The 18,465-nt window shown below is 40.9% G+C and overlaps 1 protein-coding gene across 6 annotated transcripts in view; it reads right to left on the minus strand.

The window, feature by feature from the left end:
* The window catches only part of SH3TC1 (SH3 domain and tetratricopeptide repeats 1), a 110,361-nt gene that overhangs the window by 11,552 nt on the left and 80,344 nt on the right, over positions 1–18,465 (minus strand). For 5 of the 6 annotated variants that reach the window (XM_027836362.1, XM_027836363.1, XM_027836361.1 and 2 more), the window contains exons 9-15: positions 16,811–17,006; positions 15,351–15,484; positions 14,846–14,887; positions 9,364–11,055; positions 7,518–7,698; positions 5,204–5,354; positions 2,372–2,494 (exon numbers count right to left, since the gene is read on the minus strand). In XM_027836362.1, coding sequence (XP_027692163.1) covers positions 2,372–2,494; positions 5,204–5,354; positions 7,518–7,698; positions 9,364–11,055; positions 14,846–14,887; positions 15,351–15,484; positions 16,811–17,006 — 2,519 coding nt within the window. The remainder of the gene's footprint in view (positions 1–2,371; positions 2,495–5,203; positions 5,355–7,517; positions 7,699–9,363; positions 11,056–14,845; positions 14,888–15,350; positions 15,485–16,810; positions 17,007–18,465) is intronic. The other variant, XM_027836359.1, reaches the window with a different exon arrangement.

Genomic DNA, 18,465 nt, shown 5'->3' on the forward strand with positions numbered 1-18,465 from the left:
AACCACTTAGGGAAGAGAGTATCATGGGGAAAAGAGTATCATCACAAAGTTAAAGGAAAGCCAAAGGAATAATCTGTGATGTGAGGGATCAAAAGACCTAGGCCAAGGCCTCTGTCCTTACTATGAGTGATGAGGACAGTGAAGATCTGATGGACTGCCACTCTATAATCCCCAAGTTTGTTTTCCTTCTGGAGGAATCCAAGTCCTTTGGGCAGTACCAGAAAGTTCCACTTTGTGGAAAAAAGGGGGGGACTTATCACAATGTCAGGGAGTTGCTCATTGAGCAACCTCAATTATGTTTGCCTTTTGGAAGAGTCCAAAACCCTTAGGGTAAGATCATAAGTCTGTGTCATCTTCTTGGGTGAAAACATAATGGGCCAACATCCTGGGGGGCTGCCACTCTAGTTATTCCATTTGTTTCTTTTCTGAGGGTAGCTCAAACCATAGACTAGAACTATGACACTCAAAGACTGCTCCTGGCTGCAAAGGTGGGACTCATGTAAAAGAATTATAATGACTGTTTATGGATTACTATGAGCCCTTTGGTGTATCTGGTTTCTGAACTTCCTGGGGGTAAACTCATCTCTGCACTGTTAGCTTGAGTGCTCACATAGAAGTAGGAATTTTTTTTTTTAACCCATATCAAGAGAAACCTAGACAACAGCTATATTGAATTTACATTCTGAAATTTCCCAGAGGGAACTCTGGGTAAGGGAAAAATGAGCCAAAGACAGTGATTTTTGAGAGGTGACCAAGATTGAATACAGCCCACGAAAGCCCAGGGCCTGGAGTTCTACAACTAATTATCATACAAAAAAGAGTAATATAAGATAAAACATAACTGGTCTTTTTGAGGCAGAATATGGAGGGCCTTGAATGCTAATATAAGAAGTCTGTATTTGATTCTGTACTGAATGAGGAGCCTAAAAGGTTTCTAAGGAGAGAAGTGACAGTGAGATTTGTGCATTAGTAAGAATAGTTTGGTAGCCTGCATAAGCTACACTAGACAGAAAGATACTGCTTTAAAGTGCTAAAAAAAAAAAGTGTTCCATGTATTATTTCATTTGATCTTCACAACAATCTGGTGAGGAATGTGTGTGTGTGTGTGTGTGTGTGTGTGTGTGTGTGTGTGTGTGAACATTTAGGTGGCACAGAGGATAGAGCACTGGGTCTGGAGGCAGGAAGATCTGAGTTCAAATGAGGTCTCAGACACCTACTAGCTGTGTGATTCTGAGCATGACATTTAACTTCTGTTTGCCTCAGTTTCCTCAGCTGTAAAATGGGGATAATAATAGCACCCACTTCCCAAGATTGTTGAAAAGATTGAATGAGATAATACTTATAAAGTGCTTAGCACAGTGCCTGGCACATAGTAAGCACTATATAAATATTAATTCTTACATATGCACAAACATATGTATATGGGTATATGCATTCCTATATACATACATACACAACCCTCACATATATATGTACATATATATACATATATATGTACATATATATACATGTCTATGTATATGTGTGTATGTATTATGGTGGTCTGTATATATGCAAAGATGTACATAATATATATATATGTGCATAGGAATGTGTATATGTAAGTGTATACATACACACTACCAAAATACCTATGTGTATTATGATCCCCATTTTATAGTTGAGGAAAATAAGACTCAGAGAGGTTAAAAGTCTTACTCTTGGTTGCACAGCAACTAAAATGCCAGAGATGAGTTTCAATCCCAGATTTATCCAGACTTCAAATCAAGAAGTCTATCCACAATACCACATAGCCTAGAGGCAAGAAAAAACACTAGGAGATTAAAAAAAAAAAATCCAAGCAGATAATACTGAGTGCCTTTAGCAGAGGGGGTGGAGAAGAGATAAAGAATGCTAGGAATCTTACCAGGTTGGACTCTAGGATTTAGGCAGCCAATAGGCCTTGGGTGGTATTGGAGAGATGGCTGGAAAAGGGCAAAGGGGAGGCGGGAGTGAGGGGGAAGAAGGATCAAAGGTTTCTGGATTTAGAGCTAGAAAAAACCTTTGAGTTCATCTAGTCCAACTCCCTCATTTTACTGAAGAATAAACTGGAATAGAGGGCAGAAGAGGGGGGACAAAGAAGAGAAAAGAGAAAGTCAAAGATGACGCTGGGGCAGAACAAGACAGGCCCTGTTCTAAGGGGTTTACAAGGATGGGAGAATAGTAGCATCAACAGAAAACAATTCCTTGCTCACTTGTAGCCCTGGTCAAGGTCAAAGGGAGTTTAGATACTCGGGTTCATTCCTGGATCCAACAAAAGCCACTGGAGGTCTGGCTCACACCCCTATTTTTCAGTCCTCTTAGCCTTCCAAGAGTACTAGCACCCACTCACCCTGTAGAAAGACACTGCCTTTTCTCTCTCCCAAGAACCATTGAAGAATATGTCTCCAGCAGCTTCAAACATTTCCAAGCCCAGGCTGGGATCTCCAGTGTAGAGGGCAGCATCTTGAGCTACCTATGGAGAACAAGGAGCCTTTTGATGATTCCCAGCTTGTCAGAGTCATAAATCCCCAACCCAAGGGGCCCATTTCCAAGCCTATTAATGGTCAATTTGGTTTCAGAAGTAGCCGTTTTCTGTGATCACACATGGAGGCCTGTTTCCTTCCTCCCTCCAATTTTACAAGCCATAGACCCCTGCCCCACCCTCACCCCTACCACCTCCCCCCACCCCCACACCAAACTCAGTACCCACATGCACATCATAGGAAAAAATCGCTCTTATTTTAGTCATAACCTCCTTCTGGTGGTCAAAAAGTAATAGGAGAATATAATCTCTTTGACTACTGTAGTTACCTCCCATTTCCTGAGTACAGTAATGTGCTTTATACACAGTAGCCCTGTGGTGTAAGCCATGTAAACATGATTATTCCCAGTTTACAGGACAGGAAAGTGGGGCTCAAAGAATTCATGTGACTTAGGTGAGATGACACAGGTAGCAAATAGCAGAGCCAGGATCTGAACCCAGGTCACCTTGCTTCAATCTAACCCTATTTTAAAATCTGGGCACAATTAGGTAGCCCTTTGGAAAGCCTGTTGTGGCGGTGTAATGGACAGGGGCCTAACAAAAGATGATGATACTATTAAGGTTGCTACCACAGCTTAAACGTGATCTAGTTTACAAAGTTCTTTCCATAACTAAAACCCAAGACTGAAAGCAAGGGGAAAGAGAAATTAAGATCAGGGGGAAAAATACTAAAAGTGGGTATCAAAATAAGAGAGACTAGAAGACACAATGAATGATTCTAAGGTCTAAAAAGAAGAGAAAAAAATATCAATAACATACAGGTATCTACATCACAGTGTTTTGTAATCCTAAAGTGCTTTATATGTGTAATCCTATTTGATCCTGTCTACAGTGCCTCAAGGCATATAATAGAAATCATATTCTTCTCATTTTACAGGTGTGAAAACTGAAGCACAGAGAATTAATCAATCCATAAACATGTATTAAGTGCCTACTATGTGCTGGGCACAAAGGCTAAATGACATGCCCAAAGTCACAAAGCGAGCAGCACTGCTGAGATTCAAACTCAAGGTCTCTTGATTACAGAACTATACCATTGTATATACTTAAGGACAGAGAGGCCCAGAAAGAAAGAACCATAAATCCAGTCTGACTTCAAAGCATTAAACTGAGGATAAGGGAAATTTTAGCCACATAGTCCTCTGCCCTCATCAGACCACATCTAGAGCACTGGATTCAGTTTGGGAAATAATAATCTGGAAAGCATCTAGAAGATGAAAAGAGAACTGGAAGCCATGTCCTTTAAGGATCAACAGAGAAAATTAGGAATCTTTGGGCTGGAGATGAAAAGACTTGTTTGGGGAGATGGAAGCAAGGGGTAGGTTTACCTTCTAATTTTTTGAAGAGTTGTTGTATAGAAGAGGCACTAGAAGTCCTGCCTGACCTTTTAGAGAAGAAGGAAGATGAATGGATAGAAGTTATATAGGCAGAGGGATTTCAAGTTGATAATGGGAAGAGGAACTTTTCAGTAGTGAAATGGGCTGTGGTAGGGAGCAGTCTTGTTCCCCATCTTGAAACCATATTTTCCATGACCCTGGAGATTTGGGTAGGTCACAGACTTGGCAAACTCTGAAGTGTTTTCCAATTCAAGAGATGCTCTTCTATACTACTATGTGTTTCAAACCATTTCCACAGCAGAGAAAACCTTTGGTATATGGGAGCTGGAACTCCACTTGGCAAATCTGCTCTGACCTACCTTGGGGTTTTGGTATAGGCTTCCTGGGGAAAGTGGGCCCTAAGTTGAACCTTGATAGAAGGGTGGGCTTTTTTGTGAAAATACAGCCTTAAAGACATAAAAATGGTGATTTTAAAAAATGTTATCTTAATATACTATCATATCCTAAATGAATTTAGTTTGACAAAAATTTATAGAGCACCATTGTCTGCCTAACCGTCTGCTCATACAATTTAGAGCAGGGAAGGACTTTGTGAGACCATCGTGTCCAATGCTTTTGTTTTCTGAGACTGTTAATCAACAGGCATTTATTAAGTGCTTATTGTATACCAGGAACAATAGGAAACCAAGACCTGGGGAACTGAAGTGACTTGTACAAAGTCGCACAGGTAGCAAGCAACAGAACTAGGATTCAAACCTAGGTCCTTTGACTCCAGATTCACTACTGATTCCATTACTGCACGTTCCTCTGACTTAGGCACTGGGGAGACAAAAATGAGTAGAGTACAGTCACCTCCCCTTAGACACTCATAATCTAGTGGGGTTCAGGAATAGAGAAAGAACTGCAAGCAAGTCTGTGAGCTAATCTTTAATAAGATAACCTTCAATGGTCTCCCCGGTGCACAATGTAGGCATCTAGGTGTCACCGTGGATAGAATGCTGGATAGGGAGACAGGAAGACCTGAGTTCAAATCCACCCTCAGATACTAGCTGTGTGACTGTTAGTAAGTCACTTAACCTCTCTCAGCCTCAGTATCCTCATCTGAAAATGGTGATGATAATAACAATAACTACCTTATAGGGTTGTTGTGAAAATAAAATGAGGTATTTGTAAAGTACTTTGCTTAAAGAGCTATATAAATGCTATCATTAGTAGCATTAGCATTAGTATCAACTTGCTTTATGCACCGCCAACATAGCATACTTAAACTTAACTTCAGTAATCACTCATAAATTCAACCCACCTGAATGTATAGATCTACTAATTCAGTCTGTCTCAGAATGTAATAGATCTTTCCTGCCTGGAGCCAAGCATATGCCTCTTTTTCTTTCTTCTGAAGGTCTATAAATATTCCAAGACTTCTCTTAGTATATTCAAGGGCTGACTTGTAAGCTCTGAAAAAAAATTAATATTATAATAGAGATCCAAGTCATAAACTACTTTTCACTCATTACATTTTAGAATAGGATTTCAGAGTGAGAAGGGAACTTGGAAATTATCTAGTCCCACCCCTCATTTTATATAGATATAAACAGAGTCACACAGAGAGGAGAAGTGACTTGCCCAAGGTCATACATCAAAAGACAACTAGGTGGCACAGAGGATAGACCATAGGGCCTGGAGTCAGGAAGACTCATCTTCATGAGTTCTAATCCAGCCACAGACACCTACTAGCTGTGTGACCCTGGGTAAATCACTCAATCCTATTTGCCTCAGTTTCCTCATCTGTAAAATAAGCTGGAGAAGGAAATGGCAAACCACTCCAGGATCTTTGCCAAGAAACCCCTCTCCCAAAAAAAAAAGCTCATGAAAAGTCAGACGTGACTGAAAAACAATTAAACAACAACAATAACAATTAAACATACATCAAATAAGTGATAAAGTTGGAATTTGAACTCAAATCCTTTAACTACAAATCCAGTGCTCTTCTTATCATAGGCTATCTTTTGCCATAGGTTATATTGTGATATATCAGATATATTGTGAGCTTTTCCTTAATGAGCCTTCAGGAAAATGAATAGATTTTCTTGCATTCTGCATTATTTCTTTCCTCATTCACTACCCCACACTGCCAGGAATTAAATTCTCGGGTAAAGTTTCTTTCTGCTAAGTATATTGTGAGGAGCAACAGCCCAAATCCCTGTGTCAAGTGGTCTCCCACATTAGGGCTCACGATTCATCTGTTGTAGGAAAAGACTTTAATTCGGGAGAGTAGAAAAGACTGCGTTAAAGAAACAAGTAGGGTTCACATTGAGAGAGAATGTTATAGTTGCAAAGTACTTTATTTACATTATCTTGCATCAGAGATGACCAGCCTAGTAGAGTGAAAAGAACATTAGGGGATATGGGTCCAAAGTTAGGCACTGCCACTTACTAAGCTGTATAATCTTGGGCAGTAATAACGAGTATTTATGCAGTGGATGTTTGGCAAGTGCCCAGATCACCTAAGATGGAGATGCCCAAGTGGAGATGCCAGTGCTCTCGTTTCCCCGAAGGAATCTCTAAATAGGTGCTTCCATCTTAGGAAGTATGTGCTAAATACCCTCCACATTTATATAGATTTATAACTTTAAGTTTTCAAAGGGTTTTATATAAGCTATCTCCATTGATCCTCATAACAATCTTTGGAAGTAGATGCCCTTATTATTTCCATTTTAAAGATGTGGAAACTGAGGCAAACAGAGGTTAAGTGACTTGCCCAGGGTCACTCAGCTAGCCCAAGGTCTGATTTAAACTCTGGTCTTCCTGACTCCAAGCCTGGCACTCTATTTCACCATCTAACTGCTTTGAGTTCTTCATTTCAATGCAGCTATATGTAATAGGCATCTGCAGGGTTATGTACAATCATGCTTTTCTGTTCTATTACATATATAGAATACTTTATTTGATGTTTCAGTTTAGAATTTAATTTTTTTGGTAAATAGTACAACTAAAATGGTACAAGATACAATGGTATACTTATAAGTCCAGTGAAAAATTATCAAGGTAAGTAAGTCTGACCTTAAGAGCAAAACTCCACAGGAGTGGGAGTTAAGAGACATGGGCTCAAAATCTTGGCTCGGCATCTGACTTTCAGTGTCAGGCAACTCAGTTCCTCCCTAAGGGCCTCAAATTCTTTCTGAAAAATTAGGGAGTTGGACCAGATAGTCTCTAAGGGCCTGTTTAGTTCTTTTCAGTCATTTTTCAGGCATGTCTGACCTTTTGTGACTCCATTTGGGGTTTTCTTGGCAGAGATACTAAAGTAGTTTGCCATTTCCTTCTCCAGCTCATTTTATAGATGAGGAAACTGAGGCAAACAGGGTTAAGTGACTTGCCCAGGGTCACCCTGCTAGTAAGTGTCTGAGGCCAGATTTAAACTCAGGTCCTCCTGACTTCAGGCCCAGTGCTCTATCTGAGCTGCCTGATTTTAGTTCTAATGTTCTTTATTTTATGGTCTCTTCCAATACTGACATCCTAGGGAACAACGGCTCCTTTACCATGTGACCAATTGCAAATGCAAAACCATGGAGCCACACCAGTGAGCTCCTAAATCATTCAGCCTATTTAATGCTTCTCACCTTTCTGTACCTAAAGAAAGATACAGCTGACTGATGGTTTCCAGCAGCTGCCCTTCGAGAACTTTGTCTGACATCCTCCTGGCCAAGGAGAGTTGATATTCATTGTAGATGACACACTGGGCCTCATTTGGCATGATGGTGCTATAGAAATGACACAGCAACTGGATTGCTTGGAGCTGGCCTGGGAAAGTCAATAATAAAGAAGGAAAGAAAGAAATAGGGAAGAGCAAAGCATGACGCAGCCCTTCTATAGCCACAGGGTATGATTACAGTTCAGGAGTTATGACCAGAAATAAAAAATGGTCTGTAACAAATAGGGTGGTGTGAGGGAAAAAAACCCCACAGGACATAACAATGGCAAGGCATATTTCTTCTGCACTTTACAATGGTGATTGAATTGAATTGACCTTGCAGTTTAAAAATACTTTTCCTTGTAGCAGCCTTGGGGGGGACTGTATATACAAGTATCACTATACCTTTTTGAGAGACAAAGAAACTGAGGTTCAGAGATGTGAAGCCTACTGGATAAATAATGGCAAAATGATTCCTTTGAGGTAGGACATTTTCAGTCAACATTCATTAAAAGTTTCATAAGGAAAATAAGCATATTTCATGAATTTGAGGTGGGTTTGGAAAATGGGTCCAAGGAAGTCCTAGAGCCCTGGAATTAATTCTAGAGGCTCCCAGAGTTGCCTGATTATCTCCTAAGGTCTGTTTTTAACTCTGATGATCTCATGTTCCAAGGTCCCTCCTAGCTTTGACCTTCTATAGTTTTGTACCCAGACTTGAAGCAGAGAGTTTTTGTGCTTAAGGCAAAGGGCATTCAAAAGGAAAGCCCTACTGTGGCTAGTGAGGGGTGAAAGTTGGGAGAAGGAAGCCTGAGGTTTCTTGGATGCTGAAGGTCTTCTAGTATTGTCACTGACCTTTCAGTCTCAGCATGCTGGGACATGAGCCTTTCACTCTTTCATAATTGTGATTTCTACTTGTATCCCATGAATCATAATTATGACGGTCACTCCATGCCTTCCCACTCCACTATTATAATGGCATCACCCAACTATATCAAAGAAAAAGAAAGAAAAGATAGGAAATTAAAGGATAGCAAAAGAAAAGGAAAAGTTGAAAAAAGAAGGAAAAGGAAAGTAAATAAAGGAAATGATAAGAAAGGGAAGGAAGAGGAAAGGAAAGGAAAGGAAGGAAAGGGAAAGGGGAATGGAAGAGGAGGAAAGGGGAAGGGGAAAGGAAGGAAAGGGGAAAGGAAGGGTAAAGGGAAGGAAAAAGAAAAGGGGAAAAGAGGAAAGGAAATAGGAAAGGAAAGGGAAAAGGAAGGGAAGGAAGGGAAAGGAAAAGGAAGGGGAGGGGAGGAAAGGAAAAGAAAGAGAAGAGAAGAGGAGGGGGGAGGGAAGGGAAGGGATGAGGAAGGGGAAGCCAAATGTGGTAGAACTTCAGGCAGGCCCAAAACAGGGTAGAACAAAAGCGTTTCTCTTGTTTATTGTTGCTTTGTTTGGTCCTGACCTATTTTAGAAGCGTCATATATTTAGAGATGGAAGGACCTCAAAGACTAGCCAGTCTTCCTCATTTTACAGATAAGACTGAGATTCATGCGGGTAAAGTGACTTGCCCAAGGTCACTTAAGTAGTAAGTGACAGAACTAGGATTTGAACTCAGGTCCTTTGACTCTAAATCCTGTGCCCTCTACCATTACTCCCTCCATACTTACACTTAGACTATTCAACACCAGGGGCAATTGTCTACCAGTCCAAAATAACTGTCCCAAACTAGCAAAAAGACAAATCTATTCTGACTCTGAGTGGGTGCCCTGGGGGGAGATGGAGCAAACACTTACTTTCAAAATGACTCATTTCCATGGCCACCAGGAATGCCCACTCATAATAACACTTTCCTTTCTCCTGTTGAGCTCCTCTGGTATAATGCTGCCCCAGCCAGAGGAGAACTTGGACGAATTCTCGGCCACACACGGTACTTGGAAGTTGGGAGAAGAGTTTTACTGCTTCAATGAAATAGTGTTCAGCCAGACCACTGGCATTCATATGGAGACAGAGAGCCCCAAAGTTCGCCAAGACAACTGCCTGGTTCTGCACCGAGCCAAGCTCTTTGGAAACACGGAGTGCTTTGTAGTAACTCTCAGCTGCCCTCTTTGTACTGTTCATCCTTTTCAGGGCAATGGCCGCCATGTTGTAAATAATCCCGAATTGCTGAGGGCTACTTCTGGAGGACTCTATGATGGCCTCTAAGATCCCCAGTGCTACTGAATTTTGCCTGTGAAGAATGTGTAACCAAGCAAAAGAAACTAAGTTGTTAATGACCTGGCCAATGCTGGCTGAGTCAACTTCCACGGCTTTCCATCCATACTCAATGGCCTCTTCATATTTCCTGTGGTAGCTATAGAGTTCTGAAAGACTACGATAAATGGAACCACAGAGCTTTTGCTCCTGGGAAGTCACAGCAGAAGACAGCGCTTGCTTGAGGTAGTGCGCGATTTGGGATGGAAGCACATGGTCCACCTTCCTCAGACCATAAAGCTTGGGGGTGTTCTGAACGACCAAGTCAACACTCTCCAAGGAGCTCATGAAGGTTCGTGAGCTCTGGAAAGAGGCGACTTTGATACAGCTCAGCGTGAGGTGGGGCAGACATTTTCTGCTGTAGATCTCCCCAAGATGGAGGTAACAATCTGTGGACCATGAGCTGTCCCATAAACCCAGTTCGCCATTCAAAACCAGCAACCTCTCCAGGAAGGGCAAGGCTTCTTCTGACTGCTTGAAGCTAATATAATGCTTGGCCAGAAGGAAACAGATTCTGGCTTCAGCCTGCTGGCTTTGCTGGCTCAAGATGATCATCTTCAAAGCAAACTTGAGGAGATCGGCCTCTGTCTCTGTGCTGCAAATATAGCTGGGAACTCCCAGGAGCAGAGCTGCTACCTTGCCAAACACATGTGTGCATTTCTCTCTGTTTTTCTGTTTCAAATAAATGGCAGTGAGATTGGTGTAAATAGCCACCACGAGGAAAAGGTCACTGAAGCTGCCTCTCAGGGCTCCCAAGGCTTCTTCAAAATAAACCCTAGCCTGGGAGAGCTTGAGTTTTTTGACACATAGCCTTCCAAGGAGAAAGCACAGTCTTGTCAGGGCCATGGGAAGGTTGGCCTTCTTGGCAGCTACCCTCGCCTGCCCAAAGTAACAGACAAGTTCTTCCTCCTCAGTATATCCACCAAACATGGTGTTCAGACATGGAAGAGAGACATCATACAGGCTCCTGTAGCACGGCTTGTATTCGTCCTCATTTAGGAACAGTATCAAGAGGAGAAATCTTTCTGGGCTATTGTCGCTTCCTTCCCTCTCGAGGCCAAAGTGGGGTTCCTCAGGCATGGGCAGGCTCTCCGGGGCTGATGGCTGATCATCATCCCCTCCCCGGCTCTCTGGCTCATGAGGGCAGGGCTGGAGGGTCTTGTACCTCTCTAAGATGACTCTCACCTTGTCAGTCACTGGACTTGGGTCAGAACCGAGTGGAGGCTGAGGCACTTCTGCAAAGTAGAAGAGGGTTACCATGTGGAAAACACTTCACATTGATATGGCAATTGAAGGTTTGCAAATATTCTCTCATTGGATTCTCACAACAACTGGAGATAAATACTTTTATTATCTCTACAGAAGCTAGGTGGTATAATAGAGAGGGTGCTGAAGTTGGAATTGGGAAGACCTGAGTTTGAATCCTGATTTAGGCACTTACTAGCTGTGTGACCCTCAGCAAGCCACTTAACCTCTCTGTGTCTCAGTTTCCTCATTTGTAAATTGAATGTAACAATAGCACCTATCTCCCAGGGTTGTTGGATAAAATAGGATAACACACAGAAAGCATTTGCAAACCTTAAAGTGCAAGAGAAATGCTAGCTATTATTACAGATGAGGAAACTGAGGCACAGAGCTGATAAATGTCTGAGGCAGGTTTCAAACTCACTTTTTTCCAACTCTGGATACAACACTCTATTCACTACAAAAACTGAAGATGCTAGAAGTTGCTTCTTGTTTGTTTAAAATGGTCTCATTTTGAGGAGAGATACCTCACAGATTTAATAAGAGAAGAACAATAAATCTGCTTTGCTAAGCTAGGGACAGACTGGAAAGTAGTACAAGTTCAGTGTTTGATGGAAAGACAGCTTTTGGCCCAAGCCACACTCAGTAGTAGATTAGTATTCTACATTTTTTTTTTTGTCACATTTCTTCTCAAAAAAATCTCCCATGACTCCCTATTCCCTACTAGGTAAAGTGCCAAATCTGCGGGTATCGAGGGGGTGGCACAGCCTGGTACCTCTTTGTCTTTTTGATAAACCACACTTCTTTCACCAAACCAGACTTCTCTGTTGTCTGGTCCCCCCCTCAAGTCCTCTTGGTTCCATGCCTCTACTTGAGATGTCCTCTCTGCTTGGCATGTCCTCTTTTCCTCTTTGCTTAATGAGTTCTATTTCCTTTAAAGGTCAACTCCTCCATGAAGCCTTTCCCAATTCTCTCAAGTGATTAATAGTTTCTCTATTATACCTCACATAGCACTTGAAGAGCACCTTGATAAGGTACTTAAAATGTAATATAGGTGAGGAATGGTGATCTATATCTGGGACTTACACTAATACTAGACCCTGAGCTCCAGCAGCCTTATCTTACCTAGACTTTTATCTTTTCTGCAACTAGCAAAGTGTTCTGTAAACAGCAGGTACTTAATAAATGCACACCCTCCCCCAATATCAATCAAATAAGAAGACATCGGATTAAAGAGGAAAGTGTTTTGAGGGGAAGAATAAAGACCAGAAACAGATTTGTCTGCCTTAGTTCTACAAAGGGGGAAAAATGTTCAAAACAAGCTGTCTCTTCAGTGATCTCTATAGATTTGGGATAAAAGTACAAAACATTGTTGAGCAGCCAAGTTTGAAACTGCTTTTCTTTATTAGATTAACTCATCAAGATGTGGCCACCTCTGACAGCCAGGAAACAGCTGCCAAGCTTTGTGCTTTGCATGTTTTCCTCTAAGCATTTTGATATCCAAGGAATTCACTGTTTCATCTCTTGCCAAAAGGAATTTTGCAACATGCAGAACTTTACACCTTAAAGAAATATCATCCCATTTTCTCATTTCCTCCAACAACATAGTCTGAACTCTAAGCAGGGGAGGAAAAGCATCTAAACCAGATGGTTTTAGATGGACCCCTTCAAGATTTAAATCCTATGAAATTGAGAGGATGCCCATCCATTGGGGAAAGGCTGAGCAAGTCGTGGTATATAAATGTGATGGAATATTATTGTGCTATAAGAAATGATGAACAGGCGGACTTCAGAAAAACCTGGAAAGACTTGTATGGTCTGATGCTGAGTGTAGTGAGCAGAACTGAGAGAATGTTGTACACAGTAACAGCCACATTGTGTGATGACTAATATTGATAAACTTAACCCTTCCCGGCAATACAAGAATCTAAGATATCTCCAGAGGCCTTGTGATGGAAAATACTATCTGCACCCAAAGAAAGAACTATGGAAGCTGAATTGTTATTTTTTTTTCTCTTCTGTTGAGTTTTGTTTCCTCTTTCTGATGGTTCCTCCTATTGATTTTAATTTCTACTTACATCACTACTGTGAAAATATGTTTAATATGAATGTAAATGTATAGCTTATATCAGATTGTGTGCCATCTTGGGGAGGGTGGTGGGGAGGAAGGGTGAGAAAAATTTTAAACTCAAAAGCATACGGAAGTGATTATTGATAAGTCAAAAAAATTAATAAAAAAAAAGATTTAAATCCTGTGATTTAAAAATTTCCTTAGAACCAAACTCAGATTCCCCTGAGGTAAGGAAAAGAGAATCTTGCTTTTACCTTGATTCTATGTTTCTTTTCAGTGTTCAACACATTCTCGAGGCAAATTGAACTTTTTTTCAAACAAGTTGAACCTAGAGAGTGTCAACCACCAAATAACACACCAAAGGAAAACAATCATAGCTCAGCCTGAAGTGGGGATTTTCCAGCACCACCTTTGGGACAGCACAAGGAGTTTGGCCCATTTCTAAGGAGGAGCTATTAGTGTCCCAAGTTCTTTTTCAGAATCAGAAGAATGTCAACAAAATCTCCGAACTGGAAGAAACCTTTGAGGTCACCTAGTCAAACTCTACTCATCCATTTTCCATCCTTGATGAAAGAGTTCTCTTTAACTTGAAAGGTTGTTTGAACCCTTCTAGTGAGGATGAGTTCCCTATCTCCCCAAGTAGTCGAATCCATGCTCAGAGAGCTCTGATTGGTTAGAACATTTTTTTTCCTACTGAGATGAAACCTTCTTCCCTGTGATTTCCATCCATTGCTTCAGATTCTGCCCTCTGAAGCAAAAACAAAATGAACTGAATCCCTCTTCCATATCTGAGGTATATGAGTACTTATGTGACTGCATATGGCATGTCAGTTATCTAAGTTTCTTTTCCTCATATTTAAAATGCTACTATATTTGCTGGACTGGAGGATCCCTGGAGATATTTTCTGGCTAGAAATTCTATGATTCTCGGTTCCAGGCATGTTTTCTGGCTGTCCCCCAAGCCTGGACCACTCTACCCCCTCCACTCTGACAACTGCCCTTTAAGTCCGAACTAAAATCCCATTTTGGGGGGGGGGGTGGGGCTAGGCAAAGGGGTTAAGTGACTTGCCCAGGGTTCCACAGCTACTAAGTATTATGTGTCTAAAATCCCATTTCTTAATGGAAATCTTAATGGAAACCCTGTAACCCTAGTGCTTTCCTCTGTTAATTGTTTCCCCCTTATCTTGTATATTGCTTGCTTTGCAAATGTTGGTTTGCAAGTTGTTTCCTCCAGGGACTGTCTTTTGTCTCCTTTTGTACTCGCAGTGTTTAGCAGAATGCCTGGCATATAGTGGCCACTTGAGAAATGTTTATTGATTGATTGATGGATTGATATATGACTGACTGATTGAATGAATAAAAAAAGCATTTATTAATTGTTTATTATGTGCTAAGCACCACATTATGCTCTATGTACAGCGAGGTCTCAATTGTTTCAAATAAAGAATTCCCTCTGAAGAGATGGCATTCTTTAAATTCACACCACCTATGTCCATTGTGGTGGAACCAATGACCACATTTTACATAAATTATAACATTGAATAGTGTAAATTCAATGACATGTGACCACTTCAGAGGAACATTATTCACACTAATTGGGACCTAACTGTAGAATCAAACACAACAGCCCAATTTCCTTGAGTGAACATCTGCATCCCCACCTTGGTCTAGTGTGAACACATTTAGTAGCACCATTTCAAAGGTCATACCTTGTTCTCGGGATTTCTGAAATTCAATTTCTTCTAATGTGTCTGAATAGAAGTGGAAAAAAAAAAAGAAATGACTTAGCAGCAGGGCTATAGTGGAAAGAGCATTAGAAATGGAGTCAGATAAAGCTGAAAAGAAAAAAAAAATTGAGTAAGAAGACCTGGTTTCAAGTACCACTTACAAGCTGTGTGCCATTAACTAAATCACTTCCACTGTATGACTCTTAATTTCTTGGTTGCCTTGTCTGACAAATGGGATAATGAGAATAACCAGACCTGGCCTATTTGCCTCATAAGTTGTCGTGAGAGATCCAATGAGGTCTAAGAGCTTTTGCATGGTGTCTGGGGAGTGAGTTGGCTTGTGAACATTTGATACATCTTACATTCATTACTAAGCTGAGTCATATGGGACCCATTTATGAAAGTGGTGATGGCTATACAGCCCTATACCCTAGAACTTTCCCTGGGATGTGCTGTAAGAAGGACACCACACAGATGATATGCTTACCCATACTATATGCTGTACAAACAGTAGAAGTGGCTGTTTTCCTTAATAACCGGATCACATCATCTTCTGAAAAATTCTTTTTGTTGATGAAAAATGACCCTTCCTCCTCATCCAGAAAGATTGCATTTGCTAACCTACAAATTAGGACATATACTGCATTAATTTTATTCCAAGTAACTAACATGTCTCATTTTTCTTGAAATTTTATTTCCACACAACAAAATCCCATTTCTAAGGTTCTTTGGGGGCTCAAGGTCCTAAAGTTTAAAGTACAATACAAGACCTTTAACTTTGGAACCATGGCTAAACCACTTAAAAGTCAGAGGAAAATCTGACACTTTTAATTCAATGAAAATATGTCCATATTACTATAATATGAAAGGCAAAGCAGCTAAGATTTGGGTGCAAGAGGGCAGCATCTACTGACAGTACCCCTGATAAAGGCATAAACCCCTTTTCCACTAAGGCCAGGTTTTTTTTTCTTTTTTTTTTTTTTAAAGGAGAGCCAGCATCTACATGGCCCATCATACTGCAAATATAGAAACTCTTTGAAAGTAGAGAGAATAAGAGAGCTTGGTGAGGTCTTATGAAAGTAGAACAGCGCTCCTCTGGGATATGGGGCTCTTGGGTAGCTTCCTGGTAGGTAAGTCTGGGACTGGGTGTCCCTGGGGAAGTTTTGAATGGAGAGCCAAGCTGTGAGCTAGCCAAGGTCTTGAGCAATGAAGATTCCACAACCTGTATGTCTGCATGATCAAAGAAACTAAAGTACAGTTGAATGTTTCATAAATACTTGTATAAGTGGATGGATGGCCCCAGCTGTGAAGAGACATGGGTGCAGGATAGATTGCTTGAATTGGGGCCAAAAGACCTGAGCTTGGGAGCAAATTTGGCCACTTACTAGCTGTGACTTTGGACAGGTCACTTGGCTATTTCTGATCTCTTCTGAGTTTTCTTTTCTGCAAAATGTGGTGTTGAACTAAGTAATAATAATGATAACAATTACAAGAGTACCTGTCTTTTCCAAAGTGCTCTACTGTTTGCAAAGCTCTTCATCTGCATTATTTTATTTAATCCTCATAACAAACTTCTGAATTAAATACAACAGGCGTTATTCTCTCCATATTACAGATGAGGAGACTGAGGCATAGAAAGATTAATTCATATGACCAATAGGTATCACAGGTGAGATCTGAACCCAGGAATTTCTGACTGTAGATGCAGCTTTTTTTTTATCTGTACCATACCATGCTGACTATCAGAGATAATCTCTAGTCCCTTTTAGCTCTAAATCTTATGATTCCAAATTAATCTCTCTCAGGCAATCTATGGCTAGGCCATCTCTCAGTTGATATTTCAGTCTAAACAACAATCATAAGTCTGGGTCGTAGCAAACTACTGTCCATCACTGGACAAGGGAGTATGGCAACAGCCTGAAGAAGGATGTGTACTTCTCTACTTACCTGGAAGCTTGGGTATGTGTTTGAATATGACTGGTCTTCACAAAGCCGACCTGGCCGGTCACAGAATGCCTCCCCACAAACCATCCCAGGCAGGGAACAAGGATGCCTAGGATCTCGATCTGATCCCCATCCTCAAAACTCATTTCCTCTGGTACTGGGCTACAGTGATCCACTATGGCAAAGCAGGTGTCTGTAACTGTAGAAAAAGGACCATCTTCTAAATTAATGCCTTAAGATAACAGAACAGAGGCTTCTGACAAGCCAGAAAATACCTTCCCAAACCTGACAAATGTTTTCCTCTTCTTGGATGTATACTGGGACATTAGTGACCCCTGTTCCTACAAATGAGAATGCTTTCAAGGTATCTGCATTGTTTCAAGGCAAGAAGATGGAGGGGGAAAGCATAAATATGTACCAGAACCTCAGAGCTGCAAGAAATTTTGGAGCATTGATTTTAATACTTAGTTAAAACAAGAATCCTATCCTCAGTAATATCCTCAAGAAATGAATGGGCATCTAGATTTTACTTGAAGACTTTCAGTGACAGGGAACTCACTACCACAGGAGATAGAACAGCATAGTAGAATGAGCAATCCATTTGGAATCATACATAGTCCGTAGGGTCAAATCTTGGCTATGCTACTAGCTGTCTTTGCTAAAAGCCCAACTCAAATGCCAACTCCTCCAGAAGATCTTCCCTAACCTCCATGGTTATAAGCAATTTGCCATCTCCATCTTCATAAAGCACTTTGTTTTGTATCTCTCTAATACACTTAGGTACTATTGTCTATTACTGCTCTGGTATCGTATCGCCTTTTCCAACTATAAACTCTTTTGAGGGCAGGGTCCATGTTTTACTTAAACTTTGGATCACCCTCAGTGCCTAGCACCATACTTGCACACAGCAGGTACTTAATTTCAATTGTATGTTCCAGTTTGTCAAGCTTCTTATTTTTTTATTATTTTTTTTAGGCAATTGGGGTCAAGTGACTTGCCCAGGGTCACACGGCTAGTAAGTGTCAAGTGTTAAGCTTCTTATTAAAATATGGCATACAGAAGAGGGTCTACTACAGTTCTTTTAGTTGCATTATCATGTAGGAAATGTAGTTTGGGAAGAGAACAGCAGGGCTCTCACATTCTCACCTTTTGTTTTTGAGACACTCATGCTACAATGGGAGCAATTCTCTTTAAAAACAAACAAACAATTAACAACAACAACAACAAAACCTAAGGTGGGGATTGTCACCTCCCTAATGCGGATAAGGAAACAGACACGGATGAGGCAAGTGACTTGTCCAAGATTCCTTAGCAGGCCTGTGTCAGAGCTGACATTGGAGTGCACACGTCCTAACTTCCAATTCAGTCCTCAAACATAAAATCTTAAACTCTTGGAACCCCAAGGGACCTCAGAGATCATCTCCTTCAACCCTCTGCCTTAGGAAGGGAACCCTTTCAGACCCCAAGACAAGTGGTAATCAAATCTTTGCTTCACCAGCTCCAGGGACAGGAAACTTGTGACTCAACAAGGCAAGTCATTTGTTCTATTTTTAGACAGGTCTTATTGTAAGGAAGTTTAATGTAGAACAATAATTATATCCTCAGTATAGAAGTTAAGAGTGATGATAAAAATTATAGTCTTAACATATTTGTATAAA

This window comes from Vombatus ursinus, unplaced genomic scaffold (assembly GCF_900497805.2).
Source record: "Vombatus ursinus unplaced genomic scaffold, bare-nosed wombat genome assembly UNPS02014818.1, whole genome shotgun sequence".
In the NCBI taxonomy this organism is placed as follows: Eukaryota; Metazoa; Chordata; class Mammalia; order Diprotodontia; family Vombatidae; genus Vombatus; species Vombatus ursinus.